The sequence below is a fragment of the Nanorana parkeri genome, unplaced genomic scaffold (genome assembly GCF_000935625.1).
Source record: "Nanorana parkeri isolate BGI_ZX_2015 unplaced genomic scaffold, ASM93562v1 scaffold363, whole genome shotgun sequence".
NCBI classification, from domain to species: Eukaryota; Metazoa; Chordata; class Amphibia; order Anura; family Dicroglossidae; genus Nanorana; species Nanorana parkeri.
In genome coordinates this window covers 110,103-133,469 of record NW_017306631.1, presented here as the reverse complement: position 1 = coordinate 133,469, position 23,367 = coordinate 110,103, and the positions used below count along the sequence as shown (strand labels likewise).

General features: G+C 44.0%; 1 protein-coding gene across 1 annotated transcript in view; it reads left to right on the top strand.

Moving 5' to 3' along the window:
• Nucleotides 1-23,367, top strand: part of ATRN (attractin) — a 164,788-nt gene that overhangs the window by 63,433 nt on the left and 77,988 nt on the right. Inside the window, 6 exon segments of the mRNA XM_018558854.1 lie at nucleotides 5,802-5,939; nucleotides 8,097-8,190; nucleotides 10,430-10,482; nucleotides 11,813-11,907; nucleotides 14,291-14,369; nucleotides 18,833-18,990. Of these exon segments, the coding sequence (XP_018414356.1) occupies nucleotides 5,802-5,939; nucleotides 8,097-8,190; nucleotides 10,430-10,482; nucleotides 11,813-11,907; nucleotides 14,291-14,369; nucleotides 18,833-18,990 (617 nt within the window).

The following is a 23,367-nucleotide window of genomic DNA, read 5'->3' as shown; positions in this document are numbered from 1 at the left end:
CTGGTGCACTAAGCCACATGATATTGTATTATTTCTCTCATGGACTCGATTAGTGAGATCTCCATATCAAGTTCCTGGCTATGCGCCCTTCCCGAGGGCATAGTGACGACTTACCACCCCTCTTAGTTTTTTTTTTGTTTTTTTTCAAAAAACTTTATTGAGGTTTAAGTTCTTTCTTTTATACACATAAATAAACATAAACCAACATAATAATCTAAAACACATGCCTTATGTACAGAGTAAGGGTGCCTAACATATTCTATAAGGAGACGGTTGCCATTGTATGTATTCCGAAACGTATATAATAAAGATTACAGTTAAGCGTGGAATCCAGTCTCATATAGACAAGCATACATAAGTGTTTTTTCATATCAAAGAGATTCATTACAACAACCTGATGAACAGAGGGAAAGAATAAAATATCAACATTCTAGACTTCTATACGTACAATCAGGCATACAAAAAGAGTACCAGTACTCATGAAGAAATAATCTATAGGGAGCAATGTATAGATATTTCAGTACACATAATCCGAAAAGGGTAAAACGGGACTTTCTCACTCTCCTCATTCCAAAAAAGTAGAAAATATTATAAATTGAGGTACAGACAATAGGCAAACAGAATTTTAAGAATTAGCTCTGTAGGTGCTGTAAAATGAAAGCAGGTGGAGCTAATCCAGGTTAGACGGCTACATATCCCATATTTTAAGAAATTTCGGAGGGCAGCCCTGATTTTGATGCACCATTTTTTTTTTTTTTTGGTAACAGTAGATTGACCTGGGCACACCATTCACTAATACTAGGTGGGTTGGGGGACAACCATTTCAATGTTCAGGCAGTAAAAAGAAGTCTGGGAACTGGAGAGAGTATCTCCTTAGTGTGAGAGTCCTTGCCTATATAGTTAAATACACAAACTATGGGGGTCTATAGATAGGTTTGTATGATAAACGTTATTGATTGTGGACACCGGTAATGGAATAGTGTTGGACCCCGCCACACCTAATGCAGTAAATCTGCACACGCCCACTGACATCTAGGAGGGTTGTAGTGTATCACCTGCACTCCATACGGCATTTATGGACCATGACGTTCATATGTTGTGGTGGTCAAAGTGATAACACCATGTGTACTCAGGGATGGATGGATAAATCAACTGAACTAATGCTGGCGATTCCTCCATCCAATCTGACATCTCGGATACGCTTCAGAGTCCCTCTTATGCCAACAATACAGTTTTCCCCTTCGTCTTCCAGAACAGCTTACGAGAGATAGGCTCCGCCCCTTTTAGCAGGAAACACGTCACCCCTAGTTGTTTTAAAAGGCCCGCCTCTCTCCTAGCTCCTCATTTTTTTGTGTTTCCTCCGTCAGGGGGAGACATGTCACCCGGAACGGTGGGGGGATAGGGGAAAGGTACCCCAGTATTCCCTCTCAGTGGGACCCTTGTGAGGGTCAGAAGTACCTTAGTAGGCCGCCGGTGCGCTCCTCTGTCAGTAGGGGTTTCCTCACCGGATCCTTCCTCCTCTTCAGTGCCCGGGGAGGGCCAGCACTGGATCCTGCGTTACCCCCTTGGCTGAATCCTGGGACCGCGTGGCTCAGCAGTCAGGAGTCTGGGGATTCCGGGAGGTTCTGCACGGCCGGATTGGATGACCGACTAGAGAAAATCAGACCTATCCTTTGAGGATATGGGGGTACTAAAAGACCCTATGGACCGGAAGGGGGAGGTATTGCTTAAGAGGGCATGGGACTCTGCTAGCACAAGTCTCAGGCCTGCCTTGGCAACAACTTGTGTTTCCAGGAACCTGGAATATTGGCTTACCCAGTTGAAAAATCACTTGCTGGCGGGTACACCGAGAGAACAGATCATTGATTCCCTTCCAATGTTGTTCAAGGCCATTGCTTTTATGGCAGATGCTTCAGCCGAATCGGTCAGAATGGCCGCTAGGACGCGTGCCTTGGTCAATTCTTCTCGCAGGGCGATTTGGTTGAAGGCCCTGTAGGGGGATGCGGCCTCTAAATTGAGGCTTTGCAATCTCCCGTTCAGTGGCGATCTTCTTTTTGGGCCTGAATTGGAGGCCATATTAGAACGTACAGCTGATAAGAAAAAGTATTTTCCAGAGAAAAAGAAGCCCTTTCGTAGGTTCTTTAAGGGGCCCAGAAACAAGGGTCAGAATACGAAGGGGGAACAGCCCAAAAAACACTGGACGAGGCAGAAAGGCAAGGGAAAGGGGAGTATTTTTACTAACCCTCCCTCCCAAGCTCCAAAACAGCAGTGACTTCTGTGTGAGGGTGGGAGGAAGGCTAGCCGGGTTTCTCCCTCGTTGGAGGGAGATTACTTCCAATCGCTATATTCTCAGTTTAATCCAAGAGGTTACTACCATAAGGTTGACCACGGATGCAAGTGCCTGGGGATGGGGAGCACACCTGCAGGATCAGATGGCTCAGGGACAGTGGTCCCAGTGGGAGGCAGGAATGTCCTCCAATTGAGAGCGGTTTTGAACGCGGTCCTGGCGTTTCGAGATAGGTTCTTTACGGCTCTCAAACGAATTCGGACAATTAAGAGTTTTTCCGTTCCGAAGTGGGATTTGTCACTGGTCCTACAGGGTCTGATGATTCCCCCTTTTGAACCTCTGTCTGATCTTGCGATCAAGATGATTACGTTGAAAACGGTGTTCCTGGTTGCTATAACCTCAGCTAGGAGAGTGAGCGAATTGCAGGCTCTGTCTGTAAGGGAACCGTACTTGACGGTTTTTGAGGACCGAGTGGTCTTGAGGACAGATCCGGCTTTTTTGCCAAAGGTTTCGTCACATTTTCATAGATCTCAAGAGATCGTTTTGCCTTCATTCTGCAGTAGTCCGGCTAATCAGAAGGAGGCAGGTTTTCATAACCTAGACGTCAGACGGTGTCTGGTGGAGTACCTTAGGGTGACTAAGGCATTTAGGAAATCGGATGCTCTTTTTGTCCTTTTTTCAGGGAAAGGTAAGGGGAAACAGGCCTCGAAGTCTTCAATAGCCAGGTGGGTGAAGCTGTGTATTCAGGAGGCTTATGGGGCTAAGCAGGTTAGTGTTCCACCTTTTCTAAATGCACATTCTACCCGGGGATTGGCCACCTCGTGGGCAGAGAGCTGGTGCCACTCCGGAGCAGATCTGCAAAGCCGCAACCTGGTCGAGTTTTTCCACCTTCGTCCGACATTACCGACTGGATTTAAATGCGGCAGCAGAGCAGGCTTTTGGGAGAAAGGTGATCCAAGCCGCCGCCCTAAGTGGGTAAGTTCTTGTTTATCCTCTCGTAAGCTGTTCTGGAAGACGAAAGGGAAATTCAGAGTTAGACTTACCGGTAACTCTCTTTCCTCTAGTCTTCCAGAACAGCTGGATTCCCGCCCTTGGTTATGTAAGTGGTGGTGAAATGTGATTTCGATGTGATATCCTGTTGTGGTTTTGGTTCCTGTCATTACAGGGTCTTCCTACGGTTCTCGATATAACTGAGGAGCTAGGAGAGAGGCGGGCCTTTTAAAACAACTAGGGGTGATGTGTTTCCTGCTAAAAGGGGCGGAGCCTCTCTCATAAGCTGTTCTGGAAGACTAGAGGAAAGAGTTACCGGTAAGTCTAACTCTGAATTTTGAGGGGTGTGGGATACCCTGTGTAGGATAAAGAGTCAAGCTTTGTGTAGGTGAAAGGAAAACATGCGGGGAATTGTCAAGTATAGTCTGCCATGAGTCCTCTGAATTAGCTCCCAGGTCCTCCTCCTAGCCTTCCTACACGGTAGTTGCTGACCAGTAGTGATGGTCTCGGGCATCTTTGCAGCTCCACATGCCAAGCCCGCCAGGAAGCTGACAGGGCCGCAGCGCCACCCACAGGTGCGGAGACATTATCCCGGTCCGCAGCTGCAGAGATTGGGAAATGTCTCAGTACCTGTGATTGGCACTGCGGCGCTGTCAGCTTCCTGGCGAGCTCCGCACTTGGAGCAGCGAACACGCCCGAGCCCATCACTAGTGACCAGATAACAGTTTTTTTTATTTTATATTCTTTTATGGACAATGTAACAGAAGTAGCTGGAACACACAAAAGTGGATGGGATAAACTTTAAGATGGAGAGGAATTATGCTAGGGAGATCTCACTGTTGAAGTATTCAAGGTGTATAAAGGGTCAGGGTCTGACGTTGCCCACCAGGCTCCACCAATAACTAAAATATATTTTGGGTGTACTGAATCTGTCAATTTACAAAGAAGTACTGTAGAACCAAAATGTAATTTTCTGTAAATTTGAATCTTCTCCCTTAGCGCCTGTAAGACAGACAAGTCGCCATGTGATACAATGTCCCAATAAAGTAAACTAAAAACGTATTTTCCCTTCTCTGAGCCAAATCCTCTCATCTGCCTCACTCCCTTGCTCTTCCAGACACTGCATTTTCCAGTGGGAGGGTTTTAGCAATAGAGATAGTGCTGTCAATGCAGAAAGCAGTGGGTGGGGCTAGGTGTGGCTGTCTGCTACATTGACAAGCTACAGGCTTCTGAGTCAACAGTGATAATGCTGATAGCTCCACCCCCTGCAACATCTTCTCATCCCACATGAGGGCGACAATGCTGCTCTGAATTCAGGAGCAGTGCAGCATCATTGCCACCCCATCACAGGAAGCTGTAGCAGTTTCAGTTATGAATATAATATTTGTGTTTGAGGGATTGGCAGGCATTGCACACAGATGTATCTTCTTCTAAAGCACCGGTCGTAAGCCAGAATTTGTATGTGAAAAGTCTGGTTGGTAGTTGTGGTCTCTGCTGTCTCGTTTAGCCCTCATTCACACAGGAATCGGCCGGCACGTACAGCTCATTGGCTGCGTGCAGGGCCGTACCGAGCAGCTCCCGGGCAGGACAGGTGCTGTGTGTGATTAGTACGCAGCCCCTGTCCTTCTCTATGGGAGTACGCCGCCCTACGCTCACCCGCCCTGCACGTCCATGCGGGTGAGCGTACCCGTATGCTGACCGGATGGATCCTGTCTGTATCCGAGCCGGGACACCTGTGCAGACCTACGTGGCGCGAACGGCCACGTAGTCCCGTAGAGAAGGACGGGGGCTGCGTATTAATAACACACAGCAATTGTCCTTCTGGGAGCTGCCCGATACGGCCCTGCCGGCGGCCACTGGGCTGTACGTGCCGGCCGATTCCTGTGTGAATGGGCAGTTCAGTATGTAAAGAAAAACAATACGTAGTCTTGAGGTTTCTTTCATTGAAAGCTGCGTCATAACACTCAGTCATGAACACTTCACAGACCTCTAATGTAAAGGGGCTTTTTTCTACGGACCACAATGTGAGGGAAAACAACAATTTTCCTTGTCTGCATTTCCTTATCGGCCCTTATTTATGTTTCATCATTATTACTGGAAATCATGTTGTAGTATGAAGTAGCCCTGGGTGTCAAATAACTGGATAAACCACATTCTTTATTCTTTCATTTATTCTTCTATCTCAATGCGCTGTTCACGCTAATGTACCCTGAGCTGTAGATCCAGTTATCGATAGGGGTTCCCTAAGATCCCAACGTTGTGTCAAGGTTTCCTCTGTATTAAAAAGCCTTTATAAAGGGATCATAAATCCTTCCTCTACCTCTGTTAGTCGATGCTCTCTGTTGAATGAAGGTGGGGACTGCGTGTGGCACGCAAATGATACACAAATGTACGGAGTATGAGGAAGTAGGCTTTGGGAGTATTATCTGCCGTACGTTTTGCATATAGTTTGTATAGTCTTCCGTAGAGAGCTGTCACAGTATTCTGTCTATTATGGATGTGAAGTTTCTGTGTCTTTTTGTAGCCTGCCAATGTAATGGACATAGCAAGTGTATCAATGAAAGCATCTGTGAGAAGTGCGAGAACCTGACCAGCGGCAAGAACTGTGATACCTGCATCTCTGGATACTACGGAGATCCAACCAATGGGGGATCTTGTCAGCGTGAGTACCACAAGGAACGCCATCACTACACATTACAGCACTTCTACCTTTGCATGCTTTTTCGTACCCATGACATAATCCACAAATTACTTCAAACCCCCAATCATATATTTTCTGAAAGCCAGGACCTTCTAGAATAAAATGGTGGCAGATGCAATTTTTTTTTTGTTGCACGATATTAGCGCAACTTATCAAACCCCAATATTTTGTGAAAAATGCACTTAAATGCCCCAAAACAATTAAATACCCATTTAAAAAAAAAATATATATAAAAGATAGGGTTATGAGTAAATAGATACCCAACATGCCCAGGTTAAAAATAGTGTGCGTCCGTGAAACTGCAACAAAAATCAGTACCCCAAAAAGTCCATAAGATGACGCTTTAAAAGCCCCCATAGGTAATCAGTTTAGAGATGCGTGTAAATATTGGCCCTAGAATTATTGATCTAACTCTGGTGTGCTTGGCGGTACCCAACATATGTAGCGCGATCGTCGTTTTCATACATAGGCGCACCCGACGTGTGTTTACGTGAAGGGGCGGGTGGCTTAAAATTGATTTCAATTATTTTCTTTTTTTAAGTATTCTTTAATTTAAATTATTTTTACATTTATTTCATTTAATATTAATTTTTAAAAACTTTTTTTTTTTAACTTTATTGCTATCACATTTTTTATTGCTATCACATAGGGGGGCTTCCAAGTTTGGTGGTGACAGGTACTCTTTAAGGTGATGCTGGCATCACCAGGGGGGCGCGCCTGTTTACCGACCCGGAGAAGCGATCTGGCGACAGCTGAGCCGCCAGATTGCTTCTATTGTAAAGCCGGCTTTACAATTGTGAACAGAGTCCCGGCATCTTTAGGCGCCGGCGGTCTGTTTAAACGGGCCCGGTGCCAGTGACGTACTGTGGACTTTACTGGTCACTAAGGGGTTAAAAAGCAAAAGTTGTTTCCCAATTTTTGCTGCTAAAGTAGTGCTACAAGCTAGTCCGTCACATATAGAATGCAAAGGCACGTATGTTTATGGTTTAAGTCAGAACTCCAGACAAAAAAAGCAAAATTAAAATGAACAGGTTACTAAAAGGTATAATAACAAAACCAGCTTTTCTTGTGAAATTCACCTGAAGGGCTCATTCACGCCAGACGCTGCGTTAATCACATAGTGTCTCACTCCGCTCTTCCCTAGACCTCCTGCTTTCCAGCTCCCTAGTCAACTCCTCCCATACTCGCCTCCAGGACTTCTCTAGAGTCTCTCCATCCTCTGGAACTCTTTACCCCAACCTGTCCGTCTATCTCCCACCTCGACTGCCTTTAGGCGTTCCCTAAAGACTCATCTCTTCAGGGAAGCCTATCCCACCTCAACCTAACCACTGAACCATCATGTTCTCAAACAATTCATCCCCACACAGCTACCTCCTCATGTATCATTTCCCAATCTTTCAGATTGTAAGCCCTCAGGGACAGGGCCCTCCTTACCATCTTGTCTTGAATTGTATTGTAATGTCTTCCTTATATTGTAAAGCGCTGTGCAAACTGTTGGTGGTATATAAATACTATGTAATAATCATAATAGTTTCTGGTGCGCGGTGCCCCAGCACAGTGCCGAAGCGCTGATTCCCACTGTGAACTTTTAAAAAAAACTTTAATGAAATGATTGCGCATTCCATACTTTTTTTCAGTGCGCACCATCGCGTTCCTATAGCAATGCGGTGGCGTGTACCGAGCACGTCCGCCATAAGGAAAATTGCCTTGTGTTGGGGCTATGCTGGAAACAGCCAGCATAGCTCCAATGCAGATGGTGCATGTGGACCCGAACCGAGAGCTTATAGGCAAGCGTTGTTTTTGGTTATTGTTTTTCTTTTGGGTCACAGAAGTACATTTACTTAAAAAAGGACAGTGTGATGTGCCGTGATTGGTGCATCAGCACTGTTACCTGTCAGAGCACAGCAGCACATGCACCCTTAAAATGAGAGAGAAGTTGCACAGTAGGTCCCAAAGTTTATGGAATTTTAGGGGACGGTTACTTTTTTGGAATCAGTGATTTCCAATAGTGTGGCGTAGGCGACTTCTGTGCAAAATATGTTTGTAGTCATTTTCTGTATAGAACCTGTGATATTTGTAACCCTTGTGGGTCATACTTGTCTGTTTCTTCTACAACAGCCTGCAAATGTAACGGCCATGCCTCGATGTGCAACACCAACAGCGGCAAATGTTTCTGCACAACCAAAGGAATTAAAGGAGACGAGTGCCAGCTGTGAGTACCAGACTGTATGTCGCCATGTAGATAAATGAAAGTAGTCACTCGCACTCCATGATATTAAAGTCAATGTTGCTAAGGAGATGTGTGTTATCATGGAGTGCGAGTGACTACTTTCATCTATCTACATTTCACTACCGCACCCACCCAGTTGGATTTGGGTTTTTGTCCGGTCAGGAGTGCAATGGGACAGGAGGATTATGTATGTTGCCATGTTCTGATTTGTTTCTGTGCAGTTTCAGGGCAGATGCAGCCGGGTGCCAAGTGCTGTAGAATGTCCATAGAACCTCATCATTGTCTTTATATCTGTTCGTTGATTAGAGACTGAAGACGATCTTCGGTATATATTCACAGAGTTTTAGGTTGGCTGCAGAAATGAGGTGAACACTGGGGTACATTTTATTATACAAATGATCCGTCAGCAGAAATACATGTTCACATTAGGTGAATGTACGTGATTCGTCTGTGAAGGAAGGAGAAACATTTGGATACCAGCTTATTTTCAGGGAAAAGAATATAATTCATCAAGGTAAACTCCAACCTGGCGCAAATGGATATCTGCTCCAGGAAGTGCACAGTCTTCAGATGTCTGCCAAATCCTAATGTAACCGGCTGAAAAAAGATTATCTTATCCACATTAGCATTTGGTACAGTGAACGTGATCTGGCCTTTAAAGTGGCACTAAACTCAGGAGTTAAAGGAGAACTATGAGATGAGTGATTTCCACTCACCTCATAGTTCTAAGCAGACCTGTGACAATGAGACTGTTAAGTAGCCACCGCTCCAAGCTCACTCCTGTGATGGACTACAATCGTTTAGTTTACTAATTTGTACTGAGTTATTAGTTCATCCCGGGATTGATCTTGGAGCGGTGACTACTTGACAACACACATAGGGACCATGGGGAACATAAGTAGCCACCCCCCAGAAGGAAGGACAGTGTCACCACCCATTCAGAGATAATTTGAGGATCTGCAGCTCAGTGAGACACAAATAAGATACATTTTTGGTAACAGTTGAGGTACTTGAATGCATTTATTAGGAAGATGTAATTCCTGAGTTTGTCTCTTTTTATAGTGTTTAGAGAATCATCATATTCCCTTTACAACGTGGTACCTGCCCACCTTGAGAAATACCCTTAAATATAATACTGGCCTTTAAAGAAGAACTATGGGGTTAAGGCTTTTCCCCATAGTTCTCAGGGTAACGGGAGGACACAAACTAGCGTCCTCACGTCACCCTAGGCTCAGTATACTGCGAGCTACTGCTCGCGGTATACTGAGACGCTGAAGCGGATCCCGACAATTATGTCTGGATCTGTCCAGCTGCGTGAGTGACAGCTGGCTCTGCCTATCTAGAGGCAGAGCCAGCTGTACCCGCCCCCTCCCCCGTACGTTCTGCCAGTCAGCGCTGGCGGATCGGAGCGGGGAGGGGGGAATCCAGCCCCTCCCCTGTCACAGCAGAGAGCCGTGACAGGATCGAGAGGTGAGCGAACGCCGGTATGTGTTCGCTCACCTCCCGATCTACTGAGCCGACCTGTGACAGTCTCATTGTCACAGGTCGGCTAGAACTATGAGGTGAGTGAAAAGCACTCACCTCATAGTTCTTCTTTAAAGTGCCTATGATAATATAGTAAGATCAGGCAATATGTAGTTTCTGCAAGCACATGTTAGTCTTAAAGCCCAAAAAATGCACCTCTGGCTCCAATAGTCCCCTCATATTGTGCTGCCCTCCACACTAATCTCTCTGCCACTAGATGTTCTCAGTCTTCCAGATTCTATGACACTCAGTCCAGATCCAGAAGACTGAGGACTTCCTGTGATTGCAGGAAGTCATTGACTTGCTCCCTTCACTACAACACCCTGCACGCACGCTGTAATGATGTGGAGATTGTCACTGATGTTGACAGGCCAATGCTGCTCACTGCATCGGAGGACTGCCCACTGCTGGGAGAAGAGTAAAAAAAAAAAAAAAAAAAATATGTACGCAAAGAAAAAGGCTTAAGATAAACTCAGCATATGCCACTAGGGGTGGGGAGGATGCACAACTGGAGTTAGCCTTTAAATTAATCCATGTCCCCTTGTAGCCCTATGGTCCTGGCCCCAGGCTGTACTCCAAGTCCTCCAGACACCTGGCAAATGCACTAATTCAGCACAAGACAAACTTCACGGGTGTGCGTGTGTGTGTGTGGCGGAAATGTTGCTGTTCCACTAATACTTGTGCTTTCATTTTCTAGATGCGAAGTTGAAAATCGATATCAAGGCAACCCATTAAAAGGAACATGCTACTGTAAGTGCCAGGTCACTCTTTAGTTGACAACTCTTATGATTTCTACAGGGTTCTTCACAAAAGGGTGATGAGTTTGGAGGCAGGAGAATGGAACAATCGAGAACAACATAGCTGAATTGGAGAAATGTTCCATATCAGTTGCTTTGGCCTAGATGGTTCACTTCTCCTGCCTTCTCCAAACTCTTCACCCTTTTGTGAAGAACCCTGTTAGAATTATTGGCATTATGCCCCTAATGGTCCTCCACTGTAAAGAAAAAAATGTATTGTCTGGATTGCTTGCAGCATCTCATCATTTCCTAACTTACACCAGTTCAATGGCAACTAACATTGAACCGACAGCCGTTATATGGGCATTGTATGTTCCTCCGGTGCTTGCGGATATCTGTTAGCGGATCTTGAGCTTTCAGAAATGGTTCTGGTGATAGAAACACTTCATGCATCCATGGTTTTGGCTCTTCTGAAACAATGCTTTTGTATGACTTAGTTGCCATAACTCTGTTGTCACTTCCATGTCTGAGAAGGTCTGCGAGAATAAAAACCGCGCTGAGTGATGATGACCACAACAGCGACACCTGCAGGTTGAATTGGAATTTGCATTACATGAAAACAAAGTGCAGAAAGTTTGGCATTTAAGTGACGAACTTTAATAGCTAATCCAAGTTATTAAAGGTGAAAGTTTTATTAACCCCTTCATGACTGAGGCCTTTTTTTTCCCTTCATTTTTTGTTTACATGTTATAATCCACATTTTAGGCCTGAAAATTACTTAAAACTACCAAACATATATTTTCTGAAAGCCAAGACCCTGTAGAATTAAATGTCGGCAGCTGAAAATTTTTATGTTGCACGCATTATATTGGCGCGACTCCTTTTCAAACCCCAAAATTTAGTGACAAAATGCACTTAAAAGACCCAAAACACAATTATATACCAATTTTGTTCATAAAATATAAACGATGAGGTTACGAGTATCGAGTAAATAGATACCCAACATGCCCAGGTAAAAAATAGTGTGCGTCCGTAAATCTGCAACAGAATTCAGTACCCCAAAAAGTCCATAGACGACGGTTTAAAAGCCCCCACAGGTCATCAGTTTAGAAATACGCATAAATATTGGCCCGAGAATTAGTGCTTTTAACTCCGGCGTGAGTGGCGATACCCAACATGTGTAGCGCAATTGTCAGCTTCATAAGTAGGTGCAACCGATGCTTGTTTACGTGACGACGTGCGTGCTTGCGGGCAAAATTTTTAACAAAAATTCTGTGACTCCATTTTTTCACCTGACCCAGTTTGACATCATTACTAATCCTAAATGTTTTTCTGTCCCGCAGACACGTTACTTATAGACTACCAGTTCACCTTCAGCCTCTCTCAGGAAGATGACAAATACTACACGGCCATAAACTTTGTGGCCACTCCCGAGGAGGTGAGTCCTAATACATGTTCTATAACCCCTTGGTTCTCAACTGGTGGGCCGTGACCCAAAACTGGGTCGCGACCCCGTGTTCAGTGGGTCCCCGTGTGCCTTCCACTTTTCTAGGTGAGAGGTGATGATTTTCCAGATGATGCTATCACCCACCTCCTTCATATATCGCTCACACACTTAGACACTAAGAAGGGCAACTATGTCAGGATGTTGTTTGTTGACTACAGTTCAGCGTTCAACACTATAATTCCCTCCATACTTACCACCAAGTTGAAACATCTGGGGATTAGCCCATCTATGTGTCAGTGGATCTCCAACTTTCTTACTGGCAGACCACAAGCAGTAAGAATGGGCAGATATGTCTCAGCCTCCCTCACCCTCAGCACTGGGGCCCCGCAGGGTTGTGTTTTGAGCCCCCTGCTGTACTCATTGTACACATATGACTGCATGGCCACTACCAACTCCACTACTATCATCAAGTTTGCTGATGATACTGTTGTGGTCGGACTGATTGCCGGCAACAATGAGACGGCCTATTTGGAGGAGATTAGGAATCTGGAGATTAGGAATCCTCAATGTCAGCAAGACAAAGGTAAATTTTAATATTTACATTTAACACTTATATTTATTTTACAATGTAAAAGTTTTATTTAAAATGTATTCTTTCTTTCTTCTTTTGCAGTCGTGTAAGCATTTCACTGCATATCATACTTGTACGATTGTGTATGTGACAAATAAATCTATCTATCTATCTATCTATCTATCTATCTATCTATCTATCTATCTATCCTCAGCCTCCCCCTAATGCAGGACTGTCAGTTCTCGCGCCAAGCAGCGATTAAAAATATGCTGCCCGGTGCCGAGTGTCAGCTTGAGGTGGGGTGAGCTGGAGGTATGGCCACGAGGGAGCTCCATCCATACTTGCATTGCTTACAGCTCACTCGCGTACCCTATAGTGGTGCCTGGACCACAGTGACATCATAATCTGCCTCCTGGCACCTCTACAGGGCATGCATACATATGGATGGAGTACCGTCACAGCAGCCTAGCACTGCGTTCCATCGCATTGCAACTTGAGTCACGACTTAATGACCCAGGACAAATGTGGGTCTTGAGGTTGCATAGGTTGAGAACCACTGCTATAACCGTTACACCGAATGATTCACTCTGTGTGTATTGTGTGTCGTTTCTTGTATCTGCATTTCCTCCCGATTTCATGGTTCTCCTTACAAGTAGCAAACCCCACAGTCCAATATTAGATTCTTACCAGATTCCCTTCCTATGTGTGTGACTGCGGTGTGCAGTTTAGACAGCAAGCTCCTTTGGGGTCAGGTACCAATGGGAATCGTCCAGTAATTGTTCTTAAATGCTGCAAACAAGTGTGAAAATAATAAGAAATAATACGTTTTTCCTAAAAAACTCCAGCCCTCCATCTGTGGTGCAACTACAAATCCCATGAGGCACTGCAAGACTGCCAGCCACAGGCATGACTCTCAGAGACAGATGCATAATGGGATTTGTAGTTTCACCCCAGCTGGAGTGCTGAAGGTTCTTACCCTTGCATTATATGGTCTACTTTTTTAAAATAGAATTTCCATTTGCAAGCTTTGTGCACCAAATTGTAAAGCTCTTGATGTGAATTGTGGTAACTGCTTGTGGATCTGCTAAAAATGGGCACGCCGTGTATTGTCTTTCATTGTGCTGGCATCTTATTCTCTGTTCAGCTCTTTCATTCTCGCAGTGTAAGTTCAGATTGTGCAGCCTGCAATCTGCTTCTAATAATAACTGCTGGGAAGCCGCGGGTGCACCAGAATAAATCAGCGCGGGCCGCTGTACTGAATGGCTGAGTACAGGCTGAACGTGCGATGATCCCTGATGGCCTTGCTTTGGGCTGCTTTACACCCCTCATAAAGTTCCACCATTAAAGGGAGTCTTTTATGAAGCATAACAACTGCGTCTGAAACCTTAGATGCCGGCTGCCATTCTATGACTGCAAGTACTACTCACAGCATGAAGCTGGTCGTTGGAGAATGTCGGCTTACTGTCAATTTAAGGTTTCTCACACAGGTGTTTTGTGACGGATCCCCATTAGATAAATATGGGAGATGCTGTTTTTGCCCACTTTCTGATGATGGTTGCCTGGCTGTCAGGGAAGGGCCCTATCCCTTCATGAGATGGTCTGTGTGTGTGTGTGTAGGGGGGTGGGGGAGGGGTTGGAGGGGATGTCTGCACGTAAGAAGTTCACCCCCTCCTTTACATACATACCCCTCAATAATGAGATGCCTGTTGCTATTCTTTTTCCTAGGTGCTCCTTCTTGTATTAAACAGTTGTGAAATCAATGCAGTTTATGTAACCTAGTTCTTTCCTCTGTTTACCCCACAGCAAAACCGGGACCTGGACATGTTTATTAATGCATCAAAGAACTTTAACCTGAATATTACTTGGGCACCAAGCTTTGCAGGTAATAAAATCCTTACTTTGAGAATGGTTGTTGCCATTAAAGTTGAACTCCAGAATAAGCAGATGTAGTCTAAATGCAATAAAATGCAGATTTTTTTGAAAAGTGTAAGTGTGCCACCGATAATACTGTCAGGTCATGTTTTCAGGATCTTCCTCAATTGGGGAGCACAGTGGCTTGGTGGTTAGCACTTCTACCTTGCAGCCCTGAGGGTCCCTGGTTCAAAGCCCAGTCAGGCCACTATGTGTAAGGAGTTTGCATGTTCTCCACGTGCTTGTGTGGGTTTTCCTTCCACACTCTGCTGGAAGGTTAATTGCCTTCTGTGAGATAGGGACCTTTTAGATTGTAAGCTCCTTGAGGGCATGGGCTGATGTGAATGTGCACAATATAAAGCGCTGTGTAAATTTTTGGTGCTATAGAAATACCTCTAATAGAACAATTTCGGTAGTAACTGGTCCAGTAATCACCTAGACACAAAGTGAAGGAAATTCTGTCCATGTGACTTGTTTGGGGTGTTTGAGCATTGAAGTTCAAATTCCCTTACAGGATAGTGAAGACTGGCATTAGTAACATTTGCTCTGCGTTGATTTGCATTTTTCCACATGTGGCCTGTCCTAGTCACTCATATTGTTTGTGTGGCTGTCAGGGAAGAATGCTTTGTTAACGCATTGAAAGTACAGAGGCTGCCTTTGGGGTACTTCTTCTGCAGGGATTGCAGAAACAGATCAGACTTTACAATGACCACATATCAAACTGCATCACAAGCGCATCTTAAAGCTCAACTCTAGGATAGTTTTAAAATCTCAGCGTCACTTCTGGGTTCGTTGACTGGAGGGGAAGTGAGAAATGATCTCTTCCATCATTAAGCAGACAGCAGCCCGGAGTGTATTTAAAGACACGTGCTGCCTACGAGGTATGACATACATCAACGGTAGCGAAATGGTTGAACCATATGAACAAAAGATGACCATTAAAAGCACCCCCAGCAGTGCTATAGGTTTCTCCCAACACCCGGAACTGGGACTTTTGCTGAACAGTTCAAATTTAAATGAAATAATAATTGACGTGCTGTTTCCTTATAAATAGCGTACATACCAATACAATACCTCTTGCATTAGCGGACTTGCATTCACAGATCCCAACCTTTTATGAGAGCGGCACATTCTGAAGATCATGCTTCACCTTGCTGTCAGGAACCCTGCTGACTGGCCTCTAGAATTTGGGGTGGGCTGCTCCTTGATTAACATGAAATATGTAAACCTAAGGGAGCTTGCTTTAAAGCAGAACTCTGTGCAAAATTTGTATCACCCCTTGCAGTGGGGCTACCCCCGCACTGCAAGGGTTAACTAGTCATTTTCCTCTAGGGGCTAAAATAAAAAATAGTTATACTTGCTTGATCTTCCTAGCCGGCTTGCTCTTAGACCAGTCCTTCCAGCCTTGCTCCCCCTCTGCTGCAGCTTTCTAATGCTGGGCACGCACCTTACAACTAGGGATGCACCGATACCACTTTTTTTTAAGACCGAGTACCGATACTTTTGATCATGTACTCGCAGATACCAATTACCGATACTTTTTCTTAAAGGAACAGGTCACATTTTTTTCTAAAGCAATACAAACTAATGCTTTAAGGTAACTTTCTTAATATTATGATTCATGAGATGACGAGGGAGCATGACGCTGGCTTCCCTGCCAATCCGAATGCCAGGCGCTGCGTCACTGCACGGCGCCCGGCTTCCGGATTTGTGACGAGAGAGCATGGAGACGTTTCCCGGCCAATCAGGAAACCGGGCAGCGTGTAATGATGCGCTGCCCGGCTTCCTGATACAGGAAGTACTCGTGCTAGGTATCGGAGCATTTGGGGCGAGTACGAGTACTCACCCAAATACTTGGTATCAGCACCGATACTAGTATCGGTATCGGTGCATCCCTACTTACAACCAAGTCTTGCGAGGGTTGTAAAGTAATTTAAAAAACGTACGATCTGCCCATCTTGGACAGGCAGATCGTACTTGGGATGATCGCAAGCCGCGCCCCCCTGAGGGTCTGTCTTCCGATAACCGCAATGCTGAACGGGCAGTGTGCGCTTGCATGTCCGGCTTTTTTCGTACGAACATGCTACACACCCGCCGAACATCGTAGTAGAGGTCGCACGGCTTCCACACACCTTACCATAATCGTACGATCGTGGGTTTTCCCGAGATTATCGTACGATTATCGCAAGGTGTGTGGGGACCTTTAGGATTCTCGAGTCATCACGTCCAATACACTGTGTATGGGATGTGAGGACACCAAGGGACATACCATCACTGCATAGGAGGATAGAGGCTGCAGGGAGCGCTGTGACAGCCGGTGGGCTCAGAGGTTCAGGAGAGTATAACTTTTTATTTCAGTCCCTTGACTGAGTTTCTCTTTAATTGAACCTTTTGTGCAGTATACAGTAAATGGTGAGAATGATGCTTTTGATCCTTGGTGTCAGCACTGGTAGTTGACAGCCAACTGAACTGTGCAGCCCCCCCATAAAAGCCACACAAGTCCTCTGTATGGTAATAATGAAATTAAAATTGTTTTCACTATGCTAAGGCTAGATTCACTTTTGTGCAAACTGATGCGGTGCATTAACCTTTCGTTGTGATAAGAAAGCTGTTGCTTTGAATGAGTTGCTACTGCACCACAGTGAACCTAAAATCAGACTTGCAACATTTTTGCCAACACAGTGCAACATGGCGCCTGCTGCACTTCAAAACAGGTGCATTGGGTGTCTGCTGGTTTAGTGCCTCGGACTGCCGTGTGACACATTGCATTGCACTCTGGTAACTTAAGTTAAACGTGACCGTGACAAATTGTTCTTACTTGCCCGCTAAAGGTACTGCACAGGCTGCAATGCTACATTTGTAGGCCTTAGAGAAGTGTCATAGAGTGTTGGTTAAAGGTCTGCGGCCACATTTTATTTTTAGCTTTTGAATAGAACCGTCCTTTAAGGGATTGCTGTGTGCACTAGAAGTAAACCCAGCGGCCTCTTAACATTCACTATTTACTCAGGTGCTCTGTATTAGAGGTCTGCTGCCAGGTAAAGGGCTGTCCACATCTGCTTCTAATTTTAACACACTCAGCTGTGGAGAGGAAATGAACAGGCGTGCATTTTCCATCAATTTGCTCTTCTAGCACAGAGACAATCTACCGCAATCCCAAGTTTTTTTTTTTTATTATTATTTCCATTGCGTGCACATGATTTTCTCTGATCCAGGGGTTGGACTGTATTCATTCACTATTGGCATTGTTACTCCAACACACCAGCCCTGCTCATTTAAAGGTGGATAATTCCTGCACGGGTAAAAGGGCACCTGTACACTGGAAGATATGGGAAATTGTTAGAGTGCTGGTGACTGTGAGGACCCGTCCTTTAACACAAGAATCATCTTCTTTGAATAATGTTGGTGCCTTCTGTAGTAGGGGCATCTTAGTCCCCATACTCTATTTTGTATGCAATTTGAAAATCATGACATACGTTCATGGCTAAAAATATTGGCACCCCTGCATTTGTCAGATAATGCTCCACTTTGCGCAGAAAATTGTTGCAATGACAAATGTTTCGGCATTCTCATGTTTATTTCTTTTGTTTGTATTGGTATGACACTAAAAAGTGGAGAAAAAAAAGCCAAATCTGGCACATTCCACGCAAAACTCTAAAAATGGACTGGACAAAAATATTGGCACCCTCCATTAATATTTGGTAGCACAGCTCTTGGAAAAGAAATAACTGAAATCAATCTCTTCCTGTAACCATCAATGTGTTTCCTGCACCTCTCTACAGGAATTGTGGAGCACTCTTCTTTCACCAATTGCTATGGGTCTCTCAGATTGGAAGTTTCCTTTTCCCAAGTACTGTTTTGAGATCTCTCCACAGGTGCTCTATAGAATTTGGATTTGGACTCATTGCTGGCCCGTCCAGTACTCTCCAGCACTTTGTCTGAAACCATTTTTGAGTGCTTTTTGACGTATGCTTTGGGTCATTGTCCTTCTGTAAGACCCATGACATCTGACGGAGACCAAACTTTCTGACACTGGGCCTGTCATTTCAGCCCAGAATTGCGTTGAGTTGCCCCACTCAAGCGGCGGCCGTATTGAGTGGGACACGTGAGATTAATAACGTGCTGGATTAGTGTGATCCTAGTTCATTGTATTACTTCATTGCTGTGCTGTATGTGTATAGGCCAATGTAGTTGGATCTGTATGTGCGTTATAATTAATCGAAATTAATCAATTAAAAAAAGATTCGATTAATCGAACACGAAAATTTTTATCGGTAACAGCCCTATAATTTACACATTAAAATTGCATTCTCTGATCCTGTTAATGATTCTTCATGGAGTTTGAACCTCTCTATTTTCTGTATATACCTTAAAGTTTGGAATGTTTTGTTTATTGGCTCTATGTCTTTGCCTCAGTACTTTGTTTTTCGTTTGCAGCTGGCACGCAGGCAGGCGAGGAGATTCCCATCATCTCCAGGACAAATATCAAAGAATGTAAAGATACTTTCTCCAATGAGAAGTTCGACTTCCACAATAATCCCAACATCACTTTCTTCGTCTACGTCAGTAACTTCACCTGGCCGATAAAGATACAGGTAAGAGGAACAAGAACTACTGTGACTGGGCTCCTCATCCTAAGCTTTGTCATAAATTCTTATTACTTTCAAACATACAAGTTCATGTCTTGCATTTTTACATGTACATTAAATTATGGCAGAATATCAGATTGCTTTATTGCCAAACACTAAAAGATAGGATTTCTTTCTCATCCATTCTGGGACACAGGAAGTTTTTAACCTGCGGGTTATATAGTTGTCTACAGGAGACTTAAACACTAGCAAACATAAAGCTGTAGGCCAGCTCAGGATAACCCCTTCTACTACCAGCATGTCTATTTTTTTTCCAGCTCTGCTTTGTGGAAGACTAACCAATTTTTTGCTAGTGAATTGTCGTCATTCTAAAATAGTTGTCTTAAATTAAGACTTTCCTTTGATTGACTTTCTTTGCTGCTGGGGCATTGTCTCTTTGATTGCAGATTTTCAGCATGCTCATCTCCTGGACTTGAACTGGTGGGGATAGTCTGGAAGGGATCTTCGGTCTCTGGGTTCTGCATGGGTTGATTTTCAGACTCCATTCTGGTAAAAGTTAGCTGCGGAGTGCTTTCCAGATCCATAGCTGTTGGCACTACCTCAGTGTTTGCCCTGTCTCTGAGGACTTGCTTCAAGCTGATTGGGCTGAGCATCGGGTGTTACCTCACTTGGATCACTGGATTAAATCTTTTCCTTCCAGCAGCTGTGTCTGGACCAGTGTTTGGCTCATTCTATCAAGGGTCAGGTTTCTGCTCTTTCTATCCAGTTTCAGTGTCTGCTGGCCTCTTATGCATTGATTTAGACCTTTATACAGAGGGACTCCCGTGTATCTTCTCCTGTCCTTTACCCTCTCACTCTGTGTGACCTGAATCTTTGTTTCTGCATTGCAAAAAGCACTATTTTAGGCCATTAGATATAGTCCTTGTTTTACTCTAACCCACAAGGTGGTTTCTTGTAGCCACCCAGTGTCTGACCTGGTGGCCTTATCCTGCAGAGAAGTATTTCTGGTTTTGCATAGGGACATGGTGGCGTTGAGGCCCAGGACTTCCTTCTTGCCTAAGGTAGTTTTGCTTCAACCATGGCATTGTTCTTCCATCCCTCTGTCCAGTTCACCATAAGGAAATTGACCTCCATTGTCTGGGTGTGGCTCGGCTGTGTGACCTTAAAGCTGGCTATACACCTTACAATTATCTGCAGATTTTCTGTGGTCAGATGGAAAAAGTGCAACAGATTGGCCCAGGTGGAGATTACTTCATCAACATATTTAAGTGTAGATGGGGGAATCTGTTGCACCTTTTACATCTGACCATAGAATATCTGCAGGTAATTGTAAGGTGTATGGCCAGCTATAGAAAGACACATTACCTTTTTCTCTTTTAGGATGGATTGCAAAAGGTTGCACTGGCTCCTCGTTCCACCATTTTTAGGTGGCTCAGACTATCATCGAAGCTTATTGTCTCCAGAAACATGTTACTTCCTTTCCTCTCAAAGTGTACTCTACCAAATCTGTGAGTGCTTCATGGGTTTTTCAGCATAAAGCAATGGTTTCCAAGATCTCCAAGGTTGCCTCCTGGTCACATGTTCTCTAAAGTCGACCAGGTGGATGTGGCCTCTTAGTGGTATAAGGTCCTTCAGATGGTTCTTTAAGCTGCAGGCATTTTTTTTTTTGGGCGCAGGGGCAGTCTTATATTGGCTTTATTGCCCACCCCTTCGTTGGACTGCTTTTAGACATCCTGAAGGTTAAAGACTTCCTCTGTCCCTCAATGGACGAAAAAGAAAATTGCATTTTTGTACTCTCTGTAAATTCCTTCTTTTTTTTTTATGCATTGAGGAGTCAAGGTCCCACCCCTCTGTATTTATGATCATGCTCTTGGTACTGTTTTACTACAAGACTGAGGCATGCTCGTAATAGGAGGGGTTATCCTGGGCTGGGCTATAGTTTTTTTTTTTGTGTATGTTTGCTACTGTAGGAGACAGTATAACCCGAAAGTTAGACTTCCTGTGACCCTCAATGGGCTCCAAGAATTTTTTTTTTGGTGAGTAGAAAAAAAAACATTTTTATTTGTTTGGTGTACATATGTGATTTGGCATTTTTTTTCCCCCCTCCTGAAAGTTTTTTTTTTTTCTTTTGAATATTGATATTGTGTAAATGAGATATTGCTGCTCAAGTTTGCTCTGAAGATTTTGTGGGGGGAAAAAAACTTCAGTCTATTGTTTAAAGTATATATAATCCGCGCTTATGGATATATATGGGTGAATAAAATGAATAGATGAATCAATAAAAATATAAGATAAAGTACACCATGAGGAGTTCTTGTTCCTTTTTATTTTTTTGATAAATTAATGGTCCATGGGATAAGGACGAGACGGCTGTGAGATCATCGACTGGCATCTCGTCTTTCTCTGCCTAACAGACATCCTGGTCTGGTGAGTGTGCACCCCAGAGGGCAATTTCTGATGTGGACACTTTGGTGTGGAATTTGGTTTCATCGTCTACACGCTGCTTTCACTGGAAGTTCTAATTATTGTTGGACTCACTGTATTATTATATCTTTTTGGATTCACTTTTTGATGCATCATTTGGATTGATATATATATTTTTATATGCGAGGCACTATTGTGTAATTTTCTGGTCTTTGGAATTTATTTAAATTCTATGCACTTTTGCACTTTTGAATTTTATATGTGAGGCACTATTCCTTGCTATTAGATAAGCAATTAATGTATTCATTTATTTATTTTTTTGATTCATACACTTTTGCACGTTTGAGATTACCTATTTATATGCATTTTTTTTACACTATTTTTTTCACTGAATTGTTTCACTATTTGGTGACCCGGAGCGCTGCACATTCTACTACATACCAGTCTATTGTTTAGATCTAAAAATAAAGTACATTCAGGGCTGGTTCACACCATAAAGTCCGTGTTCCAGTGCGTTCGACCTCTGGAACGCAAGCCGGCCAGCTACCTGTTGTGACGGACCCCCGTACTCAGGATGAGTATGTCCGCCGCTGTCTTCTTCCTTGCTGAGGAGATATTGGAACCTGAAGATCCTTAGCTCCCAGTTTCCCCAGTCACTAGCCAAGGCTCAGTGTAGGTGAAACAAACTCTGCTTTATTGAGCAACTGCACAAACTTATATACAGCAAGTGATGAAATCAGAATATAATCCCATCACATCCACCTCCCCTCCTCCCAGACCATCGGTCTGCTCAACACCACAGGTGTCCACCTGCTAACGAACTCCAGACAGCCATGGCAGGAGCCTGGCCAGAATGTCATTGTTCTGAGCTCCCTCAGAGAACAATGGGAGATAACGAGGGATGGTGCTGATAGTCTTTGCATAACCAGGTCACACAGCATAACGCACTCAAACATAACTCAATACCAATACACATTTAACTTAACCAATACACATAAACTGATCACCATGTCGTCACATAGAGTAGCTTTTGTATTGCTTTATATGTCATTTTAATAAAAAATTTAAGCTATATTTTACACTATTGGGAATTCTCTTATGAGATCTTGTCCATCTGATAAGAGGAGGCGGAGCAGGGTTGATGAAACAATATCACAAGGTTGTACGGGAAGGAAAAATGATGGCAATTCCAAAGGATTATCTATTAAGCTCATTTACATTTCTGTGATGGGAAGGTAATACAATTGTGCATTGAACACATGGTATGGAGTAAACTGGAGGTGGAGTCATGCTTAAAACAAGGCAGAGGAGAGCGTTCAAGGGAAGAGGACTCTGTGGATTGCGTCCTGTGTAACCTTGGAACTGAGACTATTGAGAACGAGGCCTGATAGGCGGAAGCTGTAGGGAGATGCTTTAACCTGGCGAAAGTCTGTATGCTGAGACCAACCGGTCCCTGTGGTAAAATTAGGAATAGACCGTGTGTGCCTGGGTCGCCAAGAGGCACCCAGAGACTAGCACTGGAAGAAATTGAATTGAACTCAAGGGATAAGTCTCTGTTCAGTGGAGCTGCTTGCCTATAATGCAATTCATCCCCACACAGCTACCTTTGCATGTATCACTGGCCTCTCTCTTTTAGATTGTAAGCCCTCAGGGGCAGGGCCCTCCTTACCATCTTATCTTGAATTGTATTGTGATTGTAATGTCTTCCTTATATTGTAAATCGCTGCACAAACTGTTGGTGCTATATAAATACTATGTAATAATAATAATAATACGATTGTGGGGCTTTAACTCTTTGTTGGACAATATATTCTAAATATTCACTGTCTTCCTTGGGATTCCTTTTATTCTGAATGTATTGTACAATTTTGGGATTCTGATAGAGTGGCAACTTTAGGCCAAAAGTTGACAGTTTTAGGCATTTGTATAGTAATTGTGCCTGGGGGGGGGGGGGAGCCC